Genomic DNA, 20,809 nt, shown 5'->3' with positions numbered 1-20,809 from the left:
TAAATAAATTATGAAAGAATATAAAAATGTAAATTTTTTAAAAACAGAAGAAAGAGTATGATATTTTTGTCATTATAATTATAAATAAAAACCTGTGAGCTGAAAACAAATTAAAAATAAGCCAAAATTTACCTTATCTTACAAGCACTACACTCGTGGCAAAATTCAAGGTGACTCTCTTTCTCGTTTTATACAACTCATTTAAATACTTGATTATTCATACACAAATGTCTGATACATTAGCAGAAAGTATTACTCATTTAAATACATTATATTTATGGGCTTGTGAACACTGTTGTCTTTGCAAGTTCTAGAGCTAAATTGCGTCCAAACAGCTTCTCCACAATAACTAATGCAAACTCGATGGAGGTTCCGGGGCCTCTGCTGGTAATAAGGTTACCATCAACGACAACCCTGTTTTCTACTTCACTCTGATCTGATAACTTGCTGCACATGGCAGGAAAAGCAGTAGCCTTTTTACCCTGTATCGAAAAAAATAGGAACGTGTCTCAAATTAACATCACAATGCAAAATGAAGTTATAAACAATGAAGCACTTGATAGCAGCATAAAAGAGTCCAAAGAAATGAGAAGAGAAGTTCAGGCCTATTAAGTGCTTGTAGCAACATAAAACACAATTAGAATGAAGAGTTTAAAGAGGAGTTAGTATCATAAGGTGCGTGCTTTTCTGGATTCTGTTGTATATGATTGTCATTTTACTGAAAGTTTTCATTATACTAATCATAGTTTGACCTAGAAAATAGATACCTTTAGCAAGCCATGGGGCTCCAAAACTAAAGCCGGGGATGCACAAATTGCTCCATAATATCTGTTTGATTCTCTTTGCTTTTTCAACAAATTCACCAAGGTTTCCGAGTTTGCAAAAGCTTGGGCACCACCAAGTCCACCCTGTAGACAAATAGGAATATGTTTACACAAACTAAATAATACACACAGAATAATTACTACAAAGAAAGTAAGAAGTCCCCTTACAGGCAACACAATCAGGTCATATGAATGTTTAGCCGCTTCATCAAGGAGTATGTCCGCCTCCAGTTTAACTTTACGTGATGCCTCGATCTCTAGTTTGTCCTCAACAGAAACAACCACAACATTTGCCTTTGCTCGTCGCAGAATATCAATGATAATCACAGCTTCCATTTCTTCTGTGCCATTAGCAATTGGTACAAGAATCTGAAAAAAGTTGTGATTATCAAAGAAATTTAAACTATACTCTCACAATTAAAAGAGTCACAATATCCTGCCTACTTTCTCAAATATTCTTGTCAATATAAAGAAAATTTACTGAGATAATGTTCAGGCCCAAACCCCACCTTGGGTGGATTGTCAAATGTCCATTGCACTGGGTTTAGCTCTAAAAAGGTATGTTCATCGCCATGATTAGAGCGCATAACCTGAATATTGAATTACAAGAGAATCCAGTGAGAAATGGAGAGTAGTAAATATCATAAAAGGAATCTAATATCGTCAAGCATAAAAAATGTCTTCATAGCACTTGTTTTGTATGTCAAGATTCAGCAGCAAAAAATAAGCTTGACCACTCAATTGTAAGAAGTATGAATTAAAATAAAATTTCTTATTTTCATTTGGTTCCAAAAAGAATCAAAAAAGGTGAGGGATGACATAATTAGTAAGGGTGTAAAGCAGAGGAGGACACCCCACACCTCCTTAAAAACAAGTAAAATCTAAATTATTAGGCTTCAACTATGAAGCATGAACATGCATTGCAATAAACTTGAAGCTTTTTCAGCAGTGTCAATAACCCTGGTTCCCCCTCCCCCTTTTCTATGAGCACAAGTTTTCATGTTGAAATTGGTATGGAAGAGCAAAGTACATCTAGCTTCATTCATGTATAATGATGCCGGTTTGATAGAGATTATAACAAAATAAATATATTTTTCCTCAAAAGTTATCTTACTAAGCTAGCAACTGAAAACAATATCACCAAAACAAGTTAATTTAAAAAAACACACAATCCAAATTTCTTTGCTCCTAAAAAACAAGCAAAATTATCACAAATGAAGAGTCCTTACTCCTTACCAGTGGAACTGCAACTTCATCAGCTTTCTCCTTTCCAAATAATTGCTCAACTATAGCAACAGCAAACTCCATGGTGGTACCAGGTGCACGACTGGTCACAACTTTGCCATCCAGCTGCACCCTTGACTCAACAGAAGTGGTGTAAGATGCCAATTTTTCCATGAATGAAGGATGACAAGTTGCCTGCCCAACAACCATAGAGTCACACAACAATCACCACCAGCTACACAAAAGTACATTGCGTAACGAGAATAAATATAAGATACTAATTATACCTTCAATCCATTTAGCAAACCCCATGGCCCAAGTACCACTGCAGGAGCAGCACACACCGCAGCATAAAGCTTTCCATCCTCAACATGCTTCTTTACCAACCCTTCCAACGTTGCAGAGTCTCTAAGATTGTCCACACCCGGAACCCCACCCTACACACAAGTTCCCCCAAAAATAAATAAAAAATTAAAAAAGTATAATTAACAAAAAACAGAGTCTATGAAACACTTACAAGACACTCACATATAAACATTATAAGAAAATGGTATCAATTGAATCTAAAACTGCATGCATCAATGTCATAGCTGTCTGTCATTCGACACTAACTAACACGTGTTGGATGATAGGACCCATGATCATAAAAGCCCAATTTGAGAGGGAAGTGATGAGCTGGCAGGTTAGTTAGAGAGAGTGAGAGAAAATACACGTGAGAGGGAGTATATAAGGTGTGTGAGAGGGGAAGAGAGGACTTCATTCAGTATCTTTTCAGTTAGGAACCGAAAGGTTTTGGGCAGAGAGAGAACTATCTCTTCTCTGAAGAGCTTAGCTCTGAGATTATTGGGATTTAATCTAGGTAATATTTTCCTTTTAATCATTAATAATACTTTTCTATTTTCTCTAAAATTTGGTTCCTAACATTGGACAAGGACCAGCACTAGTCGGACACTAGAGACACATTCGTCGCCTTCAATCAAAAGTGTCGGTGCTACTTAACTACTTAACTATGAACTCTTTATAACTAATAACTGTACAACAGTAAATAGTGAAAAGCAAAAAAAAATTGTTTTGGAACATGTTTTCTTTCTTTTCTTTTATTTTTATTCTTGTAAGACTTGGTATCCAGGCCAAGGACCAGCTAATCCGAGGGATACCAATCCACCACGGTCAAATCGTGGGGATCATTTAAAGCTGTCCGGTCCAACACATGAAGTGGCACCAGAATGATTCGAACATCAACCCATGTGAGTTTGAAACATGTTTTCTTAATGTAGTAAGTGAACAAAATGACATATTTTAGTAATTAATAAAAAAAGAAAATAAAAATTTCACATAACCTTGACCACTCAATCACATTCACAAAACCTAAACCACTCAAATATTTCAAGGATGAGTGATAACTAATACAAAATCAAATCATGAATTCATAAAACATGCTTAATGTAATAATTAACAAAATAAACGCGATTATAACAACAATCCCTACACAATTAAAAGTACAACGATGCGATATCAATAATAGAGATTAGAGAGAGAAATATACATACAGGGAGAGCGATAAGGTCGAAAGCAGTATTAGCAACGTCGGAAACAGAAGCATCAGCAATGATCTTAACGCCGTGGAGAGCTTGCACGGAGAGATTATTAGCGGCGGATGCGACAGTAACATCAGCTCCGGATCTACGGATAACGTCGATGGTGATAATAGCTTCCATAGGTTCGGTGCCATCAGCGATCGGAATCAAGACTTTACGAGCATTTGAAGCCATGGCAGTGACGGTGGAAGAAGAAGAAGAAGAGTGTGAAGGAGAGAAGAAAAAACGGTTATGGTTGATTTTTAGTTTGGGAGTGAAGTTTGTAGAAGAAACAAGTGTGTGAGGGAAGAATCTTATGTGACGCAACGCCATTTGTGTTTTTTATTTTTTTTTCTTTCTCGCTGTGTTGGAATTGAAAATGTGTGCGTAAGTTTTGCACGTGTGTCTTCACGTGCTCCACCTCCACGGTTCCACCACCATCTATCACCTCATGAGATTAAGATAAACTTTCTATTTTATAAAATATTTTTGCTTGTAAAGTTACAATCTGTTGTAAGAAAGTTAAATTTAATTTCTAAATTTTAATATTAAATTAATCTGTTGTAAAAAAAAAAACTATAATTGAGTGCATATATGTTTAATGGTGATATGTCTGAATAGTTGTATATTTGTTTTTTTGGCAAATGCTAAATAGTGCTTTCGGGGCACTCTTTAAGCCCTTAAATAGTAAGTTTTTTATAGAATTTTTATCGAAATGTGTAAAGTCAACGCATTGAAAATTGTAGTCTTTAACTTTTTGAATAAAAAGTTTCTTTAAATGGAATGCTTAAAGAGTGTTCCGGGGCACTGTTAGCAAGATTTTTTTTTAGTATTAAGTGTGCAAAATAATGCGGTATTTTAGTATGAATAGTTGTTTTTTTGTCTTTAGTATATCTCTTTGGCTATAAAAGGAGAAGAATTATAACATCTTCGACAAAAGATGTTTTTTAAGTTAAAAATGTTCTAAATTTTTGTTTGTGTCTGAAAGCTTAAGTTATTATGCTCATATCATAAGTCAAACTTTTATTAGGACTATTGGAAGTAGAGGGTGAGGCTACGAAAGTGGTGCACGGTGAAGTGTGGTTGGAGATTGGTGTTGCAGAATGTCTAACCATCTATGTCAACAACAATTGGTTAGTGTTGAACTATAATTTGGATAGAGTCAAGTAGAATAAGATATAAAAATAAAATGGAAATTAGGATCTATATATACATTTTTTAAAAACATTTTCTATTTTTATTTTTTTTGACGGAGTTTGCTTCAAGTTTATGAGAGATTTTGAAGTGAGTCATTGTGATAAATATAAGATAAAACATTGGTAGTGATGATATATAATAAGAAATCATGAAAATAGTTTTGACATTTTTTTTTGTTTTAAAAAATGCATGACAATTCATCCACTTTAACAAGTAAAAAAGTTGTAGGATCATCAAAGTTCTAACGGTAAATGATGGATTGATTGGTAATCACTTATTTACATCGCGCCACTTTCAAGGGGTCAGCTTCAAAGTTAAAACCTGCAAGGTATCTCTACTTTGCACAGTGATATAGTTATGCTCCAGAATGTGGTGAGTAGCGGTGCTCGCGGTTCGGTTTGGATCGGTTTTGAGACAAAAACTCATCCGATCCAAAAATAAATTCATTTGCGGTTTTGGTTCGATTTTGGATGACAAATAAAAAAAATCCGATCCAATCCGATCCAATATTATGCGGTTTAATTTGGATCAGTTTTTGGATATCCAAATTATAAATTGTAATTTTTTTTAATAAATATAAATATTATAAAAAACGCTACAAAATAATAGTTTGACATTTTTGACAAAATAAATTTTGAGTTTGATGTAAAATATAACATAAAATATATTAAAAATCAATATTTTGGAATGACAATTACCAATTATATTTGAAACATATAAAAAGTAAAAAAAAATATTAAATTAAACTAACATATAGTATTATCAAAATTTAAAATAGATTAAATTAAACTAACATATAGTATTAACAAAATTTAAAATGAAAAAAAAAGGTTAATGCAATATATATATTTATACTAATAAAAAGATAAATAAATATTAAAATATATTTATGCGGTTTGGTTTGGATCGGTTTTAAGAAATCAATCCGAAATCCGATCCGATCCAGCGGTTTTCACAAAAGAACATCCAAACACATCCAAAAAACTTCAGTTTTTTGTGGTTTTTGGTTTTTTTGGATCGGTTTTCGGTTTTTATTTGGATTGGTTTGAATTTGAACATCCCTAGTGGTGAGCGCTTCATAAAGTTTTAGGATACGATACCTCGGACACTTAAATTTTGCATGGAAGTAGTAGTAAACTGCAGTGCTGTGTTGTGAATCCTTTGTTTCACACAACAGAACCAAGTATATCAAGTGGAATGTTTGACAGAAGCTCTACACATATTGAACTATATCCTAAAGATTCTACCTTAGCTGGCATGATATTAGAAATAAGCATGTATAGGACAACATAGCTTATTTTTGTTTTCCCACCCGTGGAAAACCACAAGACTCGAGGGATTAGTCTCTGCAGTTACGCGCAAAGGATACAAATGGTAACAACATTTGAGGGGAAACAAACCACAGTTGGAAACAAACAACAAACTTCCAATAACAACCACAGTTGCAAAATGTGAAACAAAGCTCAGTATTTTAGAGTACATAAACAACACAAAATTGAAATAACAGCTCCCATAATTCATAAAGTACATCCAAAATTGATCTAAATAAACATTTATTAATAATAATAATAATATAAAAGGCACGAGTGTATAATAAAAACTTCTCTGCAGCAAGCACCATGTGTTTAACTCCAGGAAAACATAAATAATATGATAGAACAAAATTCTTGACAACCACAAAGCCATCTTCATTGCCTGCAAAGAAAATAATTATTTTAGTCACCCCAGTTATGAAAAACAATTGTCTAAGAACATAACATATTATCTAAGCCATGATTCAAGAGTGGAAACTCAGTCACATAGGGCAGACAAATTTGGAGTTCAGTAGAAATATCATGAGCCAAATGCAGTAGAAATATCATGAAAAGAATGTCAATATGTAGAAATTGAACTTGTAGCACCAAAATATGTCAATCAACCCCCACTGAATAAAATAAAAAACATGCTCAGATATAAGAAATCCATGTAACTTTAATCCATCATAACAGTGAGAAATGGATAGAGATATATCATTACAAAGTTTGGAAGAAATCGAGAAAATATTCAACATAACAAAATAGTTTCAAATGCAAACAATATTTTAAATACCCTATAATATCCATGGTTTAGATGGGAAATGAAATTATCAGGCAAACATTAATGAAAATGTATCTTTTTAAGTTCAAGAAAACTAATGAAATTTTTGGTGACATGCTATATGATAAGTAATCCAAATTGCATAGAAAAATGTCATTACCTAAATTAACGCCTGTCTGTCTTTCCTTTGGGGCGCTTTCCAGTATACAAGTGCTTTGGTTTAAGAGTAGGTATGACTCTATCAGCTTCTCCACGCTTGGCATTCTTGTTTCTCTTCTTGACAGATTTCTTTGCAAGTTTAATTGCCTTGATCTTTTGAGCAGAATCCCTGAGGCCTTCTCCTGGCACAACTTCATGAGGTGGACGGGAGACCGACCTTGAACGTGACCGTGATCTACTGAGACGCTGCTTCTTGCTAGGTGTGTCATCATCAATATCCATCCCATCATCTCTTCCTTCTGGTGATCTCTCCCTTTTCCGACCTGTCCTCGATGCAGATCTGCTTCGCATTCTGTTAATAGCCAGAGAAGGATCAAGCCCACGCGATGACAGCTCTCTTCCCATTCTTTCAGTTGTGAACTGCCTGTCCTTGTCAAATTTCCTTGGAACAATTGGTCGGCTCTCAGCAGTACTCTTTTTAATCCGATGTTGGTTGATAAGCACACTTTTCTTCCTCCTAATTTTAATTAAAGCCTCTTGCTGTTCTGGTGTCAATTCAGTTCCATCCATCTCAAAATCATCCTCTTCATCTTCTGCTTGCCTTAACCCTTCTTCTCTTTCCAACTCTTCAACCCTTTGTAGAATATCAGGATCAATGAAATCATACACATTGTGACCATCCAAAATTTCAGGCAGTATATCTTCTTTCCATTCATCATCGGCCAAAATATAGTGCTTTCTCAAGTTCATGGAGTATACACCAGCACCACCATTTTCTTCCTCCAAATCCTTCTCAGTCTTTCTCTTCTCCTCAGCAGCTGCTTGCTTAGCTTTAGCTTCCAAAACTGCCGGTGGAATACACACAGGCCTTTCCTTCTGGTCACGTGGCTTGGGAACTGCAACATGAAACCTGTTCAAACAGTCATTGATTTTCTTCGACTTCATCTTTATCTCAACCCTCTGATTCAGCAACCTCTCACATGCTGCATTTTTCACCGCAATCACACCTTCTTCAGTCAATGCACTCATGGTCAACAACACATCAGCGTCCGTCCCCTCACCTCCTTGACCAATTGCAGTCTTCAAGGCATCAGCTTTCATCTCATTCACCAACTTCATATCATCCTCAGACAATCCATCCAACGGCTGCAAGTCAGTCTTGTTGCATACAACAATAAGAGGCTTGTTCAAAAACAAAGACTTAATGCTCTGAAACAAAGCCGCCTGCTGAGCAATAGTATAACCACAAGACCCCGATATATCCAAGAAGAACAATATTGCCGCTCTCAAATGAGCAAGAGCAGTAATACTGCACATCTCAATAATATTCCTATCCTCAAACGGCCTATCCAAAATCCCCGGCGTATCAATCACTTGATACCTCAAATACTTATAATCAGTATGACCCACAAACAAAGACTTAGTGGTAAAAGCATAGGGCTGCACATCAACATCAGCTCTAGTAATCTTATTAATAAAAGAACTCTTACCAACATTAGGATACCCACAAATCAAAATAGTCCTCGTATTCGGATCAATGGAAGGAAGCCTAGCCATATGCTGCCTAACCTGTTCCAAATAAGCCAAACTAGGCCCAATCCTCTTAAGCACAGTACACATCCTCCCAAGCGCCGCAACCTTCAAACACTTACACCGATACAACGAATCACCATACTTCAACAACTTAACATAATCTTTAGCAATCTTACCAATAAGATTCCTAGCAGTATTAATCTGACCAAGTGCAAGCTTATAATGATCCTTATTATACAAAACATGAAGTAAATCACCATAAAAAGGATGAATATCGCCGAGACGAGGAAATTCATCGATAATAGTAGACAACTTTTCATGAAAATTTGTCTGAGTATACTTCACTTTTCGCATATAAAATGATCTGAGACGAGAAATTGCATAACCTTTGTGGACAACGGTAGGTGTTTGACGTTGTGTCCGAGAGAGAATAATGTCGATGAAATCTTTGCCATTTGGTACAACAGTTATCTTCTTGAAATTATATTGCACCATTTTTGCTATGTATCAACCTATCGAAGAATGAAAATTCTAGGTTAAAATTGAAATTGAAATAAACAAAAGAAAGAATAACGAAGAGAAGAGTAACTTACAGTTTCCGGCGTCGGAGAAATTTGATGGCGATTTCCGGGAAAGAGGCAGCGCGGCTGCACTCTGTGGTATGGAGCAGAGAGTTTCTGAGGTTTGGTTGATTTAGGGTTTTAAAGGGTTTAGATTTTTTAGGTTAAAAAAAAAAGTATATTTTTGGATTGATGGGTCGAAGTGATTGGGCTTGGACTATAGTCCGATCTGTTTCTTTTGGGAACGGGTTCTCTCTTAGGGAAATTTTTTTTTCTACCCCACGTATTTTAAAATATTTTAATTCTACCCTTATTTTACTATATTATTTTTTTATTTTATCATTTTTTTTACTTTTGTACACCCCTTCAAATACACTGTTCCGGTAAACTTTTCTACCTTTCCGGTTTATTAAATTTACAGGAACACTTTTCAAAGGTGTTCTGATATGTATAATTTTTTTTTATCGGAACACTTGAATAAAGTATTCAGGTGTGTAAAAAAAAATTAATTTTTTTTAGTTAGCAGAACACTTATGGAAAAGTAAAAGTGTTCCGGTTTGTTAAAAGTGTTCCAGTGGTAAGATTTTTCCAAACTCTGCATTTCATTTGTTTGCTGCTATATGTTTCACCTGCTTTCTCTTATTCTTTTTCATATGTTTAGCTTTTGTTCTAGCAAGGTCTTTCATCTTTGGAATGATTCTTATCCTCTTCTTCTCTTTAAATTTTCCAACTCATGGCTTTGCTCCACTGATTGTTCACCGATTATGGTATTTTTTTGTTGGCTAAGATCGATCCAATTGTGTTTCACTATCCTCTGTGTGAATCAACAATATTATGTTGTTGTTTTTTGCCGCTGCTTCCTTCCGATCTCCTTGATCGATTTTCGTTCTGTGTTTCAGTTTCCTCCGTGTGTGAACCCGCATTATCCTGATGTTTTTGCACTATCAAAACATATATTTCTGTAGAGTTTTTTACTACCTGAAGATATTTTTCGGTATAGGAGGATATTAGAGATTCTGATTAATCTAAGGATGGAAAACAACTATCTTATATCAAATAATATAAGTTGAATTTTTGTTTTGGTTAAATAAGATATCAACTATACTATTTTTTTTTGTTTTAGTCACTCTTAAGTTTTTTTTATTAGGTTATTATAATTTTAAAAATTATTGTTTTTAATGTTTGAGGTCATACGTGACTTTTTTATATATACCAATTAATGACATGACAGTGTGTTATATTTTCGAATCATAATGATGTATATTACTTTGAAACTTCAAGTTTTTTTTTTTTTTTGAATTGTAATGTTAATTTGATGTTGTAATATTATTTTAGATAAACAATTTTTGTCGGTATTGAGATGTTATTTTGGAACTTCAAGTTTTTTTTTTTGTTTTATATATTTATAAGGCTTAATTACTTAAATGGTCCCTTAAAGACATTTTAGGTTTCATAATGGTCCCTTAAAGAAAAAAAGGATCGGATTGGTCCCTTAAAGATATTTTCGTTAATCATTTTGGTCCTTTCCGTTAGTTTTTAACACCAAATGTATTAGGTGGACCAACATTGTATGTGGTCCACCATAGATCTCACTAAATGTTTTAATTTAAGTCGTTTGATCTTATTTAAGTCGTTTGATCTTATCAACTAATTTTATTTTCTATTCCTTCATCATCTTCCCTAACTTCTTTTCCAGATTCATCATCATCTTCATTACACCTTCAAACAAAACTCATAAACTCCAAAATAAAATCCAGAAAAGAAAAAAAAAATTAACCCAAAAAATTTAAAAATCTCAATAAAAAGGATTCCTTGAAAATATTCATCAACATCATCATAAATTACAACAACATCTTCATAAAATCACCAACAAACTCACACTCTCACCAAAATAACCAACACATAACACAACAAAGAAATAGAATAAATAGGAAAAGTAGAAAAAGGAAAAAAACGCAGGAACAAGCATTTCATCTCTCTTTGCAAATCATCGTCAACCACCACTGCACACCACCAGCTGCTCCCCCTCCGCTACCTCCATCTCTATCGACAGCCGCACGCAACCTCCACTCCATCGTCGTTCTCTCTCTCTCATGGTTTCATTGTGATATGTTCTGTGATCCACTAGATCTGATATGTTCTTGGATTGAAGCTTTTCTTTTTCTAGTGGGTTTTGAGATTTGAGATTTGAACTTTATTTTTGTGATATTTTTGTTTACAGATCATAATGGATTTATTGTTTGATTTGGATTTGATCTAGTTTGATTTGGATTTGATCTAGTTTTTTTTTTTTTTCTGGATTTTTTCTGGATCTTCTTTCTTTTCTGGATTTCTGGACATGTATTTGTTTAATTTTTGTGGTTTTGGATTTTAATTATTTGGGTTGAAGTGTCTATTTTGAGTTTGTTTAAAGATTTCGAATTTATTTTGTTGAAGTTTATGTAAATATTCATGAAGATGAAGAACAAATGAAGGAGAAGATGAAGAAGGAAAACAAAATTAAATGTTGGTGGTACACCATTAGTAACAGTGGACCCGTGGAAAACTAACGTTTTTTTGAAAAAATTAACGGAAAGGACCAAAATAATTAACAGAAAAATCTTTAAGGGACCAATTTGAACATTTTTTTCTTTAAGTGACCATTATGAAACCTAAAATGTCTTTAAGGGACCATTTAAGTAATTAAGCCAAATTGTTTACTTTTCTAGAGAAACCAAACACCTGAATAACATGAATGACGGGATAACGGAGAGCAAGAGATCTGATCTGAGCGGCATAACACAAATTGAAACAAAGATTGTGTTGACTTACGAGATAGATTTAATCCTGAGAAAGAATAAAAACGAACACAGTGTGGTATTTCATGATCACGTGAGCGCTTTTAGGGAACAAACAGGAGTCATTGGATTAATTAAAATTGACGCATAAGATTTGGTGTCAACATAAAGTTTGACACCTATGTCAACGGATCATATCTCATATATATATATATATATATATATATATATATATATATATATATATATATTGAGACAGACTTAAAACTTTATGTATTTATATGTTTCTAATCAACTATTATTGAAGTATTATTCATAGTCATATATTAATGTCTAGTTATATTGCTTTGTTGGTTAGATACTTGCCACCCATTTCTAGTCTTCTAGATTCATGCTACGTCAAATATGCCCAATATATTGTTGGATTTTTTATTTTTATTTTACCAAAGATATTCTCCTCATCACTGAGATATATATTGCATCCATGTTGGTTGGTAGTATTTAGAAATTAATCACGGAAATGGTTGCTCTCCTCTCCTTATCACTGTGACTGCATGTCAATTAAACCCAAAGATTTATTACATGCTCTGGTTTTAGAAATGAGCGTCCTACCTAGTGTATCAGCAACCATATTCGCTTACCGTTTAATGAATTTTACCTCAAAGTCAGAATGCAAAGATTAAAGTGTGTAGCCTTCAAATGACGAATTGCATTCACTACATTTTGTGAATCGATTTCAAAAATAACATTTCTAAAATCTTTATGACTCAGCTCCTTCATATTGCTTCTAGCATTGCTATTGCTTCCCCTTCATTTGTTGAACATCTATCTAAGAGGTTCCTCCCAATTTTTCTTACATCATTGTGAAAGCCCGCATCAACATTGTATTTGTATTTTCCTTGACTCGGTGGCAAAAATTTACGTGACTTAAATTTAAACAAAATACATTTCAATTTTAACTTATAAGTTTCATTTTTATAGAGAGACTCTATTCATTTTTTTTTGTTGACAAAGGCTCTCTTCTGATTTCTATTTCTTTTTTATAAGTTTCATATATTTTTTTTTCTCTATATTTACACTCTTTAAGTCTTTTTTTAATTTCGTGTGTTGTGAATTAGAGACTGTGTTTAAAAAGATTAATTCTTCAAATCAGGTAAAACTAGAGGACAAAATTCTTTAAAATTAAATAATCTCTCATTAAAGTAGCTAGGAAGATATCCTTTATCATATTTAAGTGTTATGGTATAAGTTTATGTATATTTTATTTTTACATTTAAATAAGTACATATAAGACATAACATATATACATAAGTACCTACATAAAAGGAGCTAGGAAGACATCCTTTATCATATCGGTACATCAATTAATGTATATTTAGTTTTTATTTTTTTGACTTATTTATTTATTTCTGAAATTTCAGGTACGTAACATAGGTCCAATAATTAAATCATCACATGATATTGAGCTGGGTTTTTTTCATCCGCAAAAATGCAGCTAAAAATATTAGGTTAGGTATGTCGAACTAAAACTGAGCCATCCTTTAATTTAGAAGCATATGCATAGTAATTACATAAGCACAGTCTCTGGCTTGTGGTATGTTTGTTATTAATAACTAGACGGCTACCCGTGCGTTGCACGGGTTTGGCGGAGCATCATTTATTTACCAATTATGGATGTCATGAGCTAAGAAAGCTAGTCATAAGCACATGGGAATCAATTAGGGAGAGCATCATTTATATATCAATCATGGATGTTATGAGCTAAGGAAATTAGACAAAAGTTCAATTCCTAATTTTTTTGTTGATACTATCAATTCCTAAATTGTACTATCACATTCCACTCATTTGTTAAAGCATATGAACGTTAGGATGCTCTGAATATTTGATTGGAGGCTAATTGGGGAGTGACATAATAAAACGAATCAATCAAAGAGCATAATTGTTACATCCAAAAGAGTAAACACACTTACAAACCAAATCATAAATATTAAGTTTGATGTAAAATATAACATATAATATATTGAAAATTAATATTTTGGAATGACAATTACCAATTATATTCGAAACATATAAAAAGTAAAAAAAATAGATTAAATTGAACTAACATATAGTATTATCAAAATTTAAAATAGATTAAATTAAACTAACATATAGTATTAACAAAATTTAAAATGAAAAAAAAAGGTTAATGCAATATATATATTTATACTAATAAAAAGATAAATAAATATTAAAATATATGTATGCGGTTTGGTTCGGTTTGGATCGGTTTTAAGAAATCAATCCGAAATTCAATCCGATCCAGTGGTTTTCACAAAAGAACATCCAAACACACCAAAAAAAATTCGGTTTTTTGCGGTTTTCGGTTTTTTTGGATCGGTTTTTGGTTTTTATTTGGATTGGTTTGGATTTGAGCACCCCTACTGCAGGCAACGTAGATGAAAGCTGGCTCACATGAAAGTTGGCTGCCTGTCTAAATACAAAAAACAAAAGATGAACTTATTTATCAAGCATTTACTTAGACCTGCAAGTCTCTGTATCAAAACCGGCATAATGGAACTTATTTATGAATTTTTTTTTAACAAACAAGAATGATATGTATATAATGACCTAATAATCTCCTCAATATAAGGCGTATCAAAAAGACCGACTTATTTATGAATATTGTTATGTGGATGTTGATTAATGAGTGAATAATACTATTTTGGTTTTTCGTTTATGGAAAATGTTAAGAAATTAGAGAACTAGAGTAAGAAAATAAAAATGAAATTTTTTTATTGAAAAAATTATCCTTTAAATTTTTAACAATTTGACTATTTAGGTTCTAAAACTCTTTTTTTTAATAATTATATTTAGCTTATTAAATGGTGTTCTAAGGACACTAATTTTAGGTTATCATTTAATACAAAGTTTTTACCGCAGTTAAAAATGTCATTTTATTATAAATCTTTTCAATCACATACTGACCAAAGAGGTGCGCGCATATGAAAGTAGATAGGTGACAACAAATAATTAAATATATTATAATCTTTTATATTATAAGCTTGTATACACAAGTAAATTCTAAACCCTAATTTGTTTTTCCTGTTTTCCCTCCATTTTATCTTGCAATTTTTATTAAAAAATAATACAATTTTGTCTTGATTAGGATTTGAACCCGCAACCCTTTGGTGCAAGGCAATATTTTCAACCACTATGCCAAGTATACCAATTGTGATTAACATTATGTGCAATAATTGATAAGCCCCATCAATTTTAAAAGTATACCATATCAAAATTATTGTTGACTATATTATTCATCACAAAATATTTTTATGTCTTTCCTGATCAATGATTTTTTTCTACCGGATCATAAATTTAGAAAATAATTATCATGTGAGATTTGGAAAGTTATTATCACATGTAATTTGGAAAGTTATTATCAAACTTAATTCTGCTAAATCAATTTTTTTTTTAATACAACCAAACACAACCATAGTCATGTCACTAATCACATTCATTATTTTGATTTTAACATTGCAGATTTAATATTAACCGATGATCAATTGATACAATATGCACTAGCAGACCAATTGTGATTTAAATTATGTACACAAAGTGTTAAGCTCCATCAACTTTCATAGGAAATATTTCACACGACAATTAAGCACCATCAATTTTCATTGCACAATTTAAACAATTAAAAATCGATAATCTCTTATATTATAAGCTTGCTAACATAAGCTAACCCTAAACCTAATTTTTTCCCCTCTCATTTTCTCTTTCTTTTTATTGCAGCTTTATATTAAAAAAATACAGATTTGTCATCGAACCTGCATCCCTTACTTACAATAAAACCTTTCAACCGCTAAAACATGTGCTTCAATTATGAAAGAATTTAGGAATCCTAATATGTTAACTCTGTTTTCAATAAATTTGAACGACGAAATTAATCACAATTTTTATTTATTTATGGATGTCTACTTAAGTTTATGTTCTTGATCATTTTTTAATTTTTAACCTTTAATTATCATCAATTTTTTAACCTTTAGTTATCAGCAATTTTTTTTAATAAGTAAACAAAACGATGGGGTCCAAAATTATTTAAAAAATATATAAAATATAAAATAAGCACATAAAACAAATATAGAATAATTAGTCCATGAAATTTCCTATACTACTCTTATTGAAAATGCTCTTAGAATTTTTGTATTTTATTTTTTATCGTTACATATTACACCTAATTAGACCCATGCACCGCATGGGTCAAAGTTCTAGTTGTTTTATATTTAAGATGCATCTATATTAGGTTTAAAAAATGTCAGGTATATTTTTGTCTTAATTATAAACGAATATTTATTTCCTTAATTTATTAATTATTGATTATTAATGTTTTTATTTAATTTCAAATACTAAATATATCAATTATTTAATGAATATAAAAGAATATTCTTTTTGAAACAAAAATATAAAAGGAAAATATTTATATATAATTAAGGTACAGGATATTTATTTGAGCTAGTTATTTTAACGCAGGAGGATATGTTCTTTCTAGATATTACTATCTTTTGATTTATTGACTTTTTTTAAAATTTTTTTACAAAATCTTTTGATGTATTGATTAATTTACCCATTCGGGGTGGATATATTAAAAATTTAATTTATAAGCACCGTTGGTATAAAGTTATTTTGTGAGCACTTTGGTACACATTTTATGTGGATGTGTATCGGTACACTGCTGAGGTGGTTAACAAGTGGCAAACATTTAAAGCAGATTTTGTTTCCTTATTAAGTTTTTTATATTAAAATACTACTTTCTTTTTTTAACAAAATAAACACTACTTTTTGATATTTGTAAATTAGTCTTTCGCACAAATATAATCTTCAATTATATTCCACAATAAATCAAACCTACATCAAATCTTTTAACTTATAATTTTTTTTTAATTAGGTAGCCTAGTGGCTAGAAATTCAACTTATGATTTTAACATTTGTTTTAACAAGATTCAACTATTTTAATATTTTTATAATATCCTATAAAATAATATGATTTTAGTATTTTAACAACATTCTTTTTCTTCTACAAAAAAAAAAATTTAAAAATAAACTTTAGTTTTTCAAATATATAACATTAATTAGTTTTATTGAAAAAAATAAGAGTAATTGACAAATAGTATAATGTACAAATCGTACCCTTAAAATACCAAACTGACAGTTAAATAGTAACGCTAAATCTGACATCAATGAATTATAATATTTTAACCCACTTGGGGTTGGTCGAGTGGTGTTGGTTTGGGCCCTTGGAGTATGCTCCTCTCAAGGTCTCAGGTTCGATTCCCACTGGTGCCAATTTCGTTGGGCTAAGTTCATACAGAGCAAAAAAAACTTTAGCTTTAAATGAGGCCCCCGCAAGTGGGCGGTGGGATTGGTCCCCTTGGATTAGTTGGTCCTAAGGCCGGATACCAACTCAAAGAGACTAATGAGATCAAATATTCTCAATCACTTTGTTAAACTTGACCAAATTGAAATGAAAAACACTTATGAAATCAAATTTCGATAATCAAACAGTTCAACATCAAATAGTTAGATTTTGACTATGAAACCTAGCCAAGGGGTGGATGCAAGTGCATCCTATTGAGGGCTTGAGCCCCCACCAAAACAAATCATTTCCTTTTAATATTAGTAGTATTATTTTTTTAAACCCCCATTACTAGGTTTATTATTCACTAACAATTAATTTATTTTCGGTGTAAAAAAAAACAATTAATTTATCTTATTACTTTTTAATATTTCACTACTCCAACTTTTCAATTTTTACACACTTTCTCTCTGTTTTATTTTTACAATACACATTTTCTCTCTTAAATGTACTGTTCGTCTCTTTTAATTTATGGAAGCCTCAATTTCTTTGTCTATTTCTCTTGTTTTTACTTATTTTGAATTATGGTTTAGTAAGAGAGAGTGACTTATTTTATAATGTTGATAGTGAAAATATCATCAAATATTGTGTAGAGAAATATTGTGTTTAGTTTTAATTTTATGTAGAGTTTTTTTTTTTGTCAATATAATTGTGTATTTTATAAAAAATTATAATTATTTTTTTAGTCAAAACATATACTCTATTTTTAAACCTCCACTGGCGAAAATTTCTGGATCCACCACTGAACCTAGCTCAGATGAAATGACTATTAAGTCTCAACTAATTATGTCGATTGTGACTAAGGAAATCAAAATTTATAGATTAAATCCTTCAACTTGAAACATATATAGTTCATATGCAAACCTAACTAATTATGGTTACTTTCATTAAGAAATTCAATTTTTTTCAATCAAGTGGTTCAATCAAGCATAATTTTATGAATTTAAATTTCGACAATCAAGCATTTCAATACCACCAGGTTAGACATGATTAAGAAACCTAGTTCATATGAAAATATAACATTTATTTTATGAAAATGAAAAAACAAATTTAGTAATTTTTCAGAAACAAGAAATTTATTTAATCATGTATAATATTGTGAATCTCTAAAAATTAATAATATTACATTATTCGTAAAAAAAATTACACTAAAATATACAAACATGTTAAAAATTATAGGGTTTTTTTTTGTAGGAAAAATGAATGTAATTTTATAAACGGTAAATAAATTATCCTACGTTAAACTTTATAAACTAGTAATATTATATTAATATTAATAATAATAATAACAATAACAATAATAATAAGTTTAAGTAAAAAAAAATAACAATAATAATAAGTTGTGAAAACATACGCTTCTTTTATAAAAAAACTTTTTTTTTTGGTTGGGATGTTAAAAATACTAAAATCATATTAGTATTATAATAATATTTTGAATCTTCTTTAAAAATATGTTTGCTTAAAAAAAAGTTTAAAATTTTGAAAAATTTGATGGAGGCTTGATTTTGTGGAACATGATTGATGATTATATTTATGTGAAAAATATATTTGCAAATATTAAAAAGTAGTGATTAATATATATATAAAAAAAAACTTAATAAAGAAACAAAATCTGCATTAAATGCTTGCCACTTATTAACCACATCAGCAATGTACCGGTACACGTCCACATAATATGTGTACCGAAGAATTCACCATTTATATTTCATCATTATGTCATTCCATGGGACCATAATCCTTTCTTCATATATCCATTGTGATAATGTTGGATTTGGAAAGGAGAATCAAGAAAAAACCCAAATGAATGGTTGGTGGGATGGTGGATGGTTGGTTGTTACTCCGAGAATCAAGCAAGGCAGGCCAAAACATCTATGCAATAAATGATGCACTATATGGTCCCTTGAATTGATCAAGATCAAGCATTTGTTAAAGTTTTGGAGAACAAAGCCACCAGGTTTGATCTAGTAGTGAGGAATCTGAATTCGATCTTTCGTTCCATTGTAAAAAAATAATTCCGGAGAACACAAAATTTGGTGGTTTTGTTTTTTCTTAATATTAGTTGAAATGCTAACAAGTGTCTTAATTTGTTAAAAAGTTTATTATTTTTTTATTTTTATAATTATGCAATCAACACATTAAAATTTTAAAAATTAAATTTTGGGTTATGTTAAATAGACTTCAAAACACTATTTAAGAAAATAAAAAAGATTGAAAATATTAACTTTTATATTTTAAAAAGATTGATTACGCAATTTCAAAATGACCTTACCATCAGAGGCGTCTCGCATACATGTGCGGGGTGCGCGACGGTACCGGGCCTCAAAATTTTAAGGGCCCCAACTCAAAATTTTGAGTTCATATAATATTACTTATATATTATTTATACCTATAAAATATCAGATGTATATTAATAGATTAATTTTTAGGCCCTAAAATAATAGTTATATATTGTTAATGTTCATAAAATATCATATGAGTATCAATAGATTAGTTATTTATACTCGTAAATATAGTTATAGTACATTTTAATCTTTGCATAAAATTTAATCTTAGATTAGGATGTTCCTTTTTGACGTTATATACAAAGATAATTATTTTGTATTTCTTGTTCCATTTAATTTAATGCAATTGATTTAATATTGATAATTTAATTGTTTACAAGAATGATTTTGTTTTTTATATTATATGCAATTTAAATCGACAATTTTTTTTTTAAAATTATATTTTTATTAAGGAGCCACTTTTATATTTTGCACAGAGCCTCCTAAAACTCAGAGACGTCACTGCTTACCATATTCAGTTTTCTTAACTAATGCCGGCCCTTAGTCAATTTGATATTTTAACTTCTATCTGAAATAATAATAATTAATTGTTGAGCAAAATTTATTACTTATATTTTTATTCAAATTGACATTTTAGCTTATATAATCACAAAAAAATTGTTAGGCAAATTTTATTTTGGTATTTTAACATCATCTATAAAGAGAATGACAATTCATTATTTTTAATCTAATCAGCATTTTAACCTCCATTCACAAAGACAGTGGATTGTTAAGCAATTTTTAATTTTTTTTACATAATTATCATTTTAGTTTTTAGCCATAAAGATAGGAGATAGTTAAGCAAAATTCATTTCTTTCTAGCTCAACGATATTTTTTTTTGTCAAATAGTCAAGTGGCTAACATTCGACCATGAAAGTGAATAAATAAAGTGTTTGAAATGTGAACTTCATTTCTTACCTATAAAATGTGATGTTCCTCATAACTAAACCAATCTCACGAGGACGGTGATATCTTAGCTTTTATCCGTATACAAATAAATGATTAGATAAAATTAATTTTTAGCCTAATTGACATTTTATGTTACCTCTCCGGAGATAACGCCAGAATTTGAGAATGCATTTTTTCTTATTATTATTTGAAAGAGTCGTGATAAGGAGTGTTTAGGTACTTGTTAAGAAATCTTATATAATAAATAAATAAA

At 31.0% G+C, this 20,809-nt stretch overlaps 2 protein-coding genes across 2 annotated transcripts; both read right to left on the bottom strand.

Moving 5' to 3' along the window:
- Positions 1-95: 95 nt before the first annotated feature.
- LOC123895093 (protein DJ-1 homolog B-like) lies at positions 96-4,110 on the bottom strand. Its single transcript, XM_045945290.1, has 7 exons — positions 3,599-4,110; positions 2,336-2,485; positions 2,061-2,243; positions 1,334-1,414; positions 993-1,193; positions 768-908; positions 96-482 (listed from the first exon to the last, which is right to left on the bottom strand). Exons 1-7 carry the CDS (start codon positions 3,956-3,958, stop codon positions 276-278), a joined length of 1,323 nt encoding a protein of 440 aa, XP_045801246.1. The 5' UTR covers positions 3,959-4,110; the 3' UTR covers positions 96-275.
- A 2,117-nt stretch (positions 4,111-6,227) lies between these two features.
- On the bottom strand, positions 6,228-9,283 carry LOC123895092 (nucleolar GTP-binding protein 1-like). Its single transcript, XM_045945289.1, has 3 exons — positions 9,184-9,283; positions 7,059-9,102; positions 6,228-6,517 (listed from the first exon to the last, which is right to left on the bottom strand). The coding sequence occupies exon 2, from the start codon at positions 9,083-9,085 to the stop codon at positions 7,064-7,066; it is 2,022 nt and encodes a 673-aa protein (XP_045801245.1). The 5' UTR covers positions 9,086-9,102; positions 9,184-9,283; the 3' UTR covers positions 6,228-6,517; positions 7,059-7,063.
- Between the last annotated feature and the right edge of the window lie 11,526 nt (positions 9,284-20,809).

This window comes from Trifolium pratense, linkage group LG7 (assembly GCF_020283565.1).
Source record: "Trifolium pratense cultivar HEN17-A07 linkage group LG7, ARS_RC_1.1, whole genome shotgun sequence".
Lineage (NCBI taxonomy): Eukaryota > Viridiplantae > Streptophyta > Magnoliopsida > Fabales > Fabaceae > Trifolium > Trifolium pratense.
Note: the sequence above shows the minus strand (reverse complement) of the source record. Positions and strands in the feature narration are given on the sequence as shown.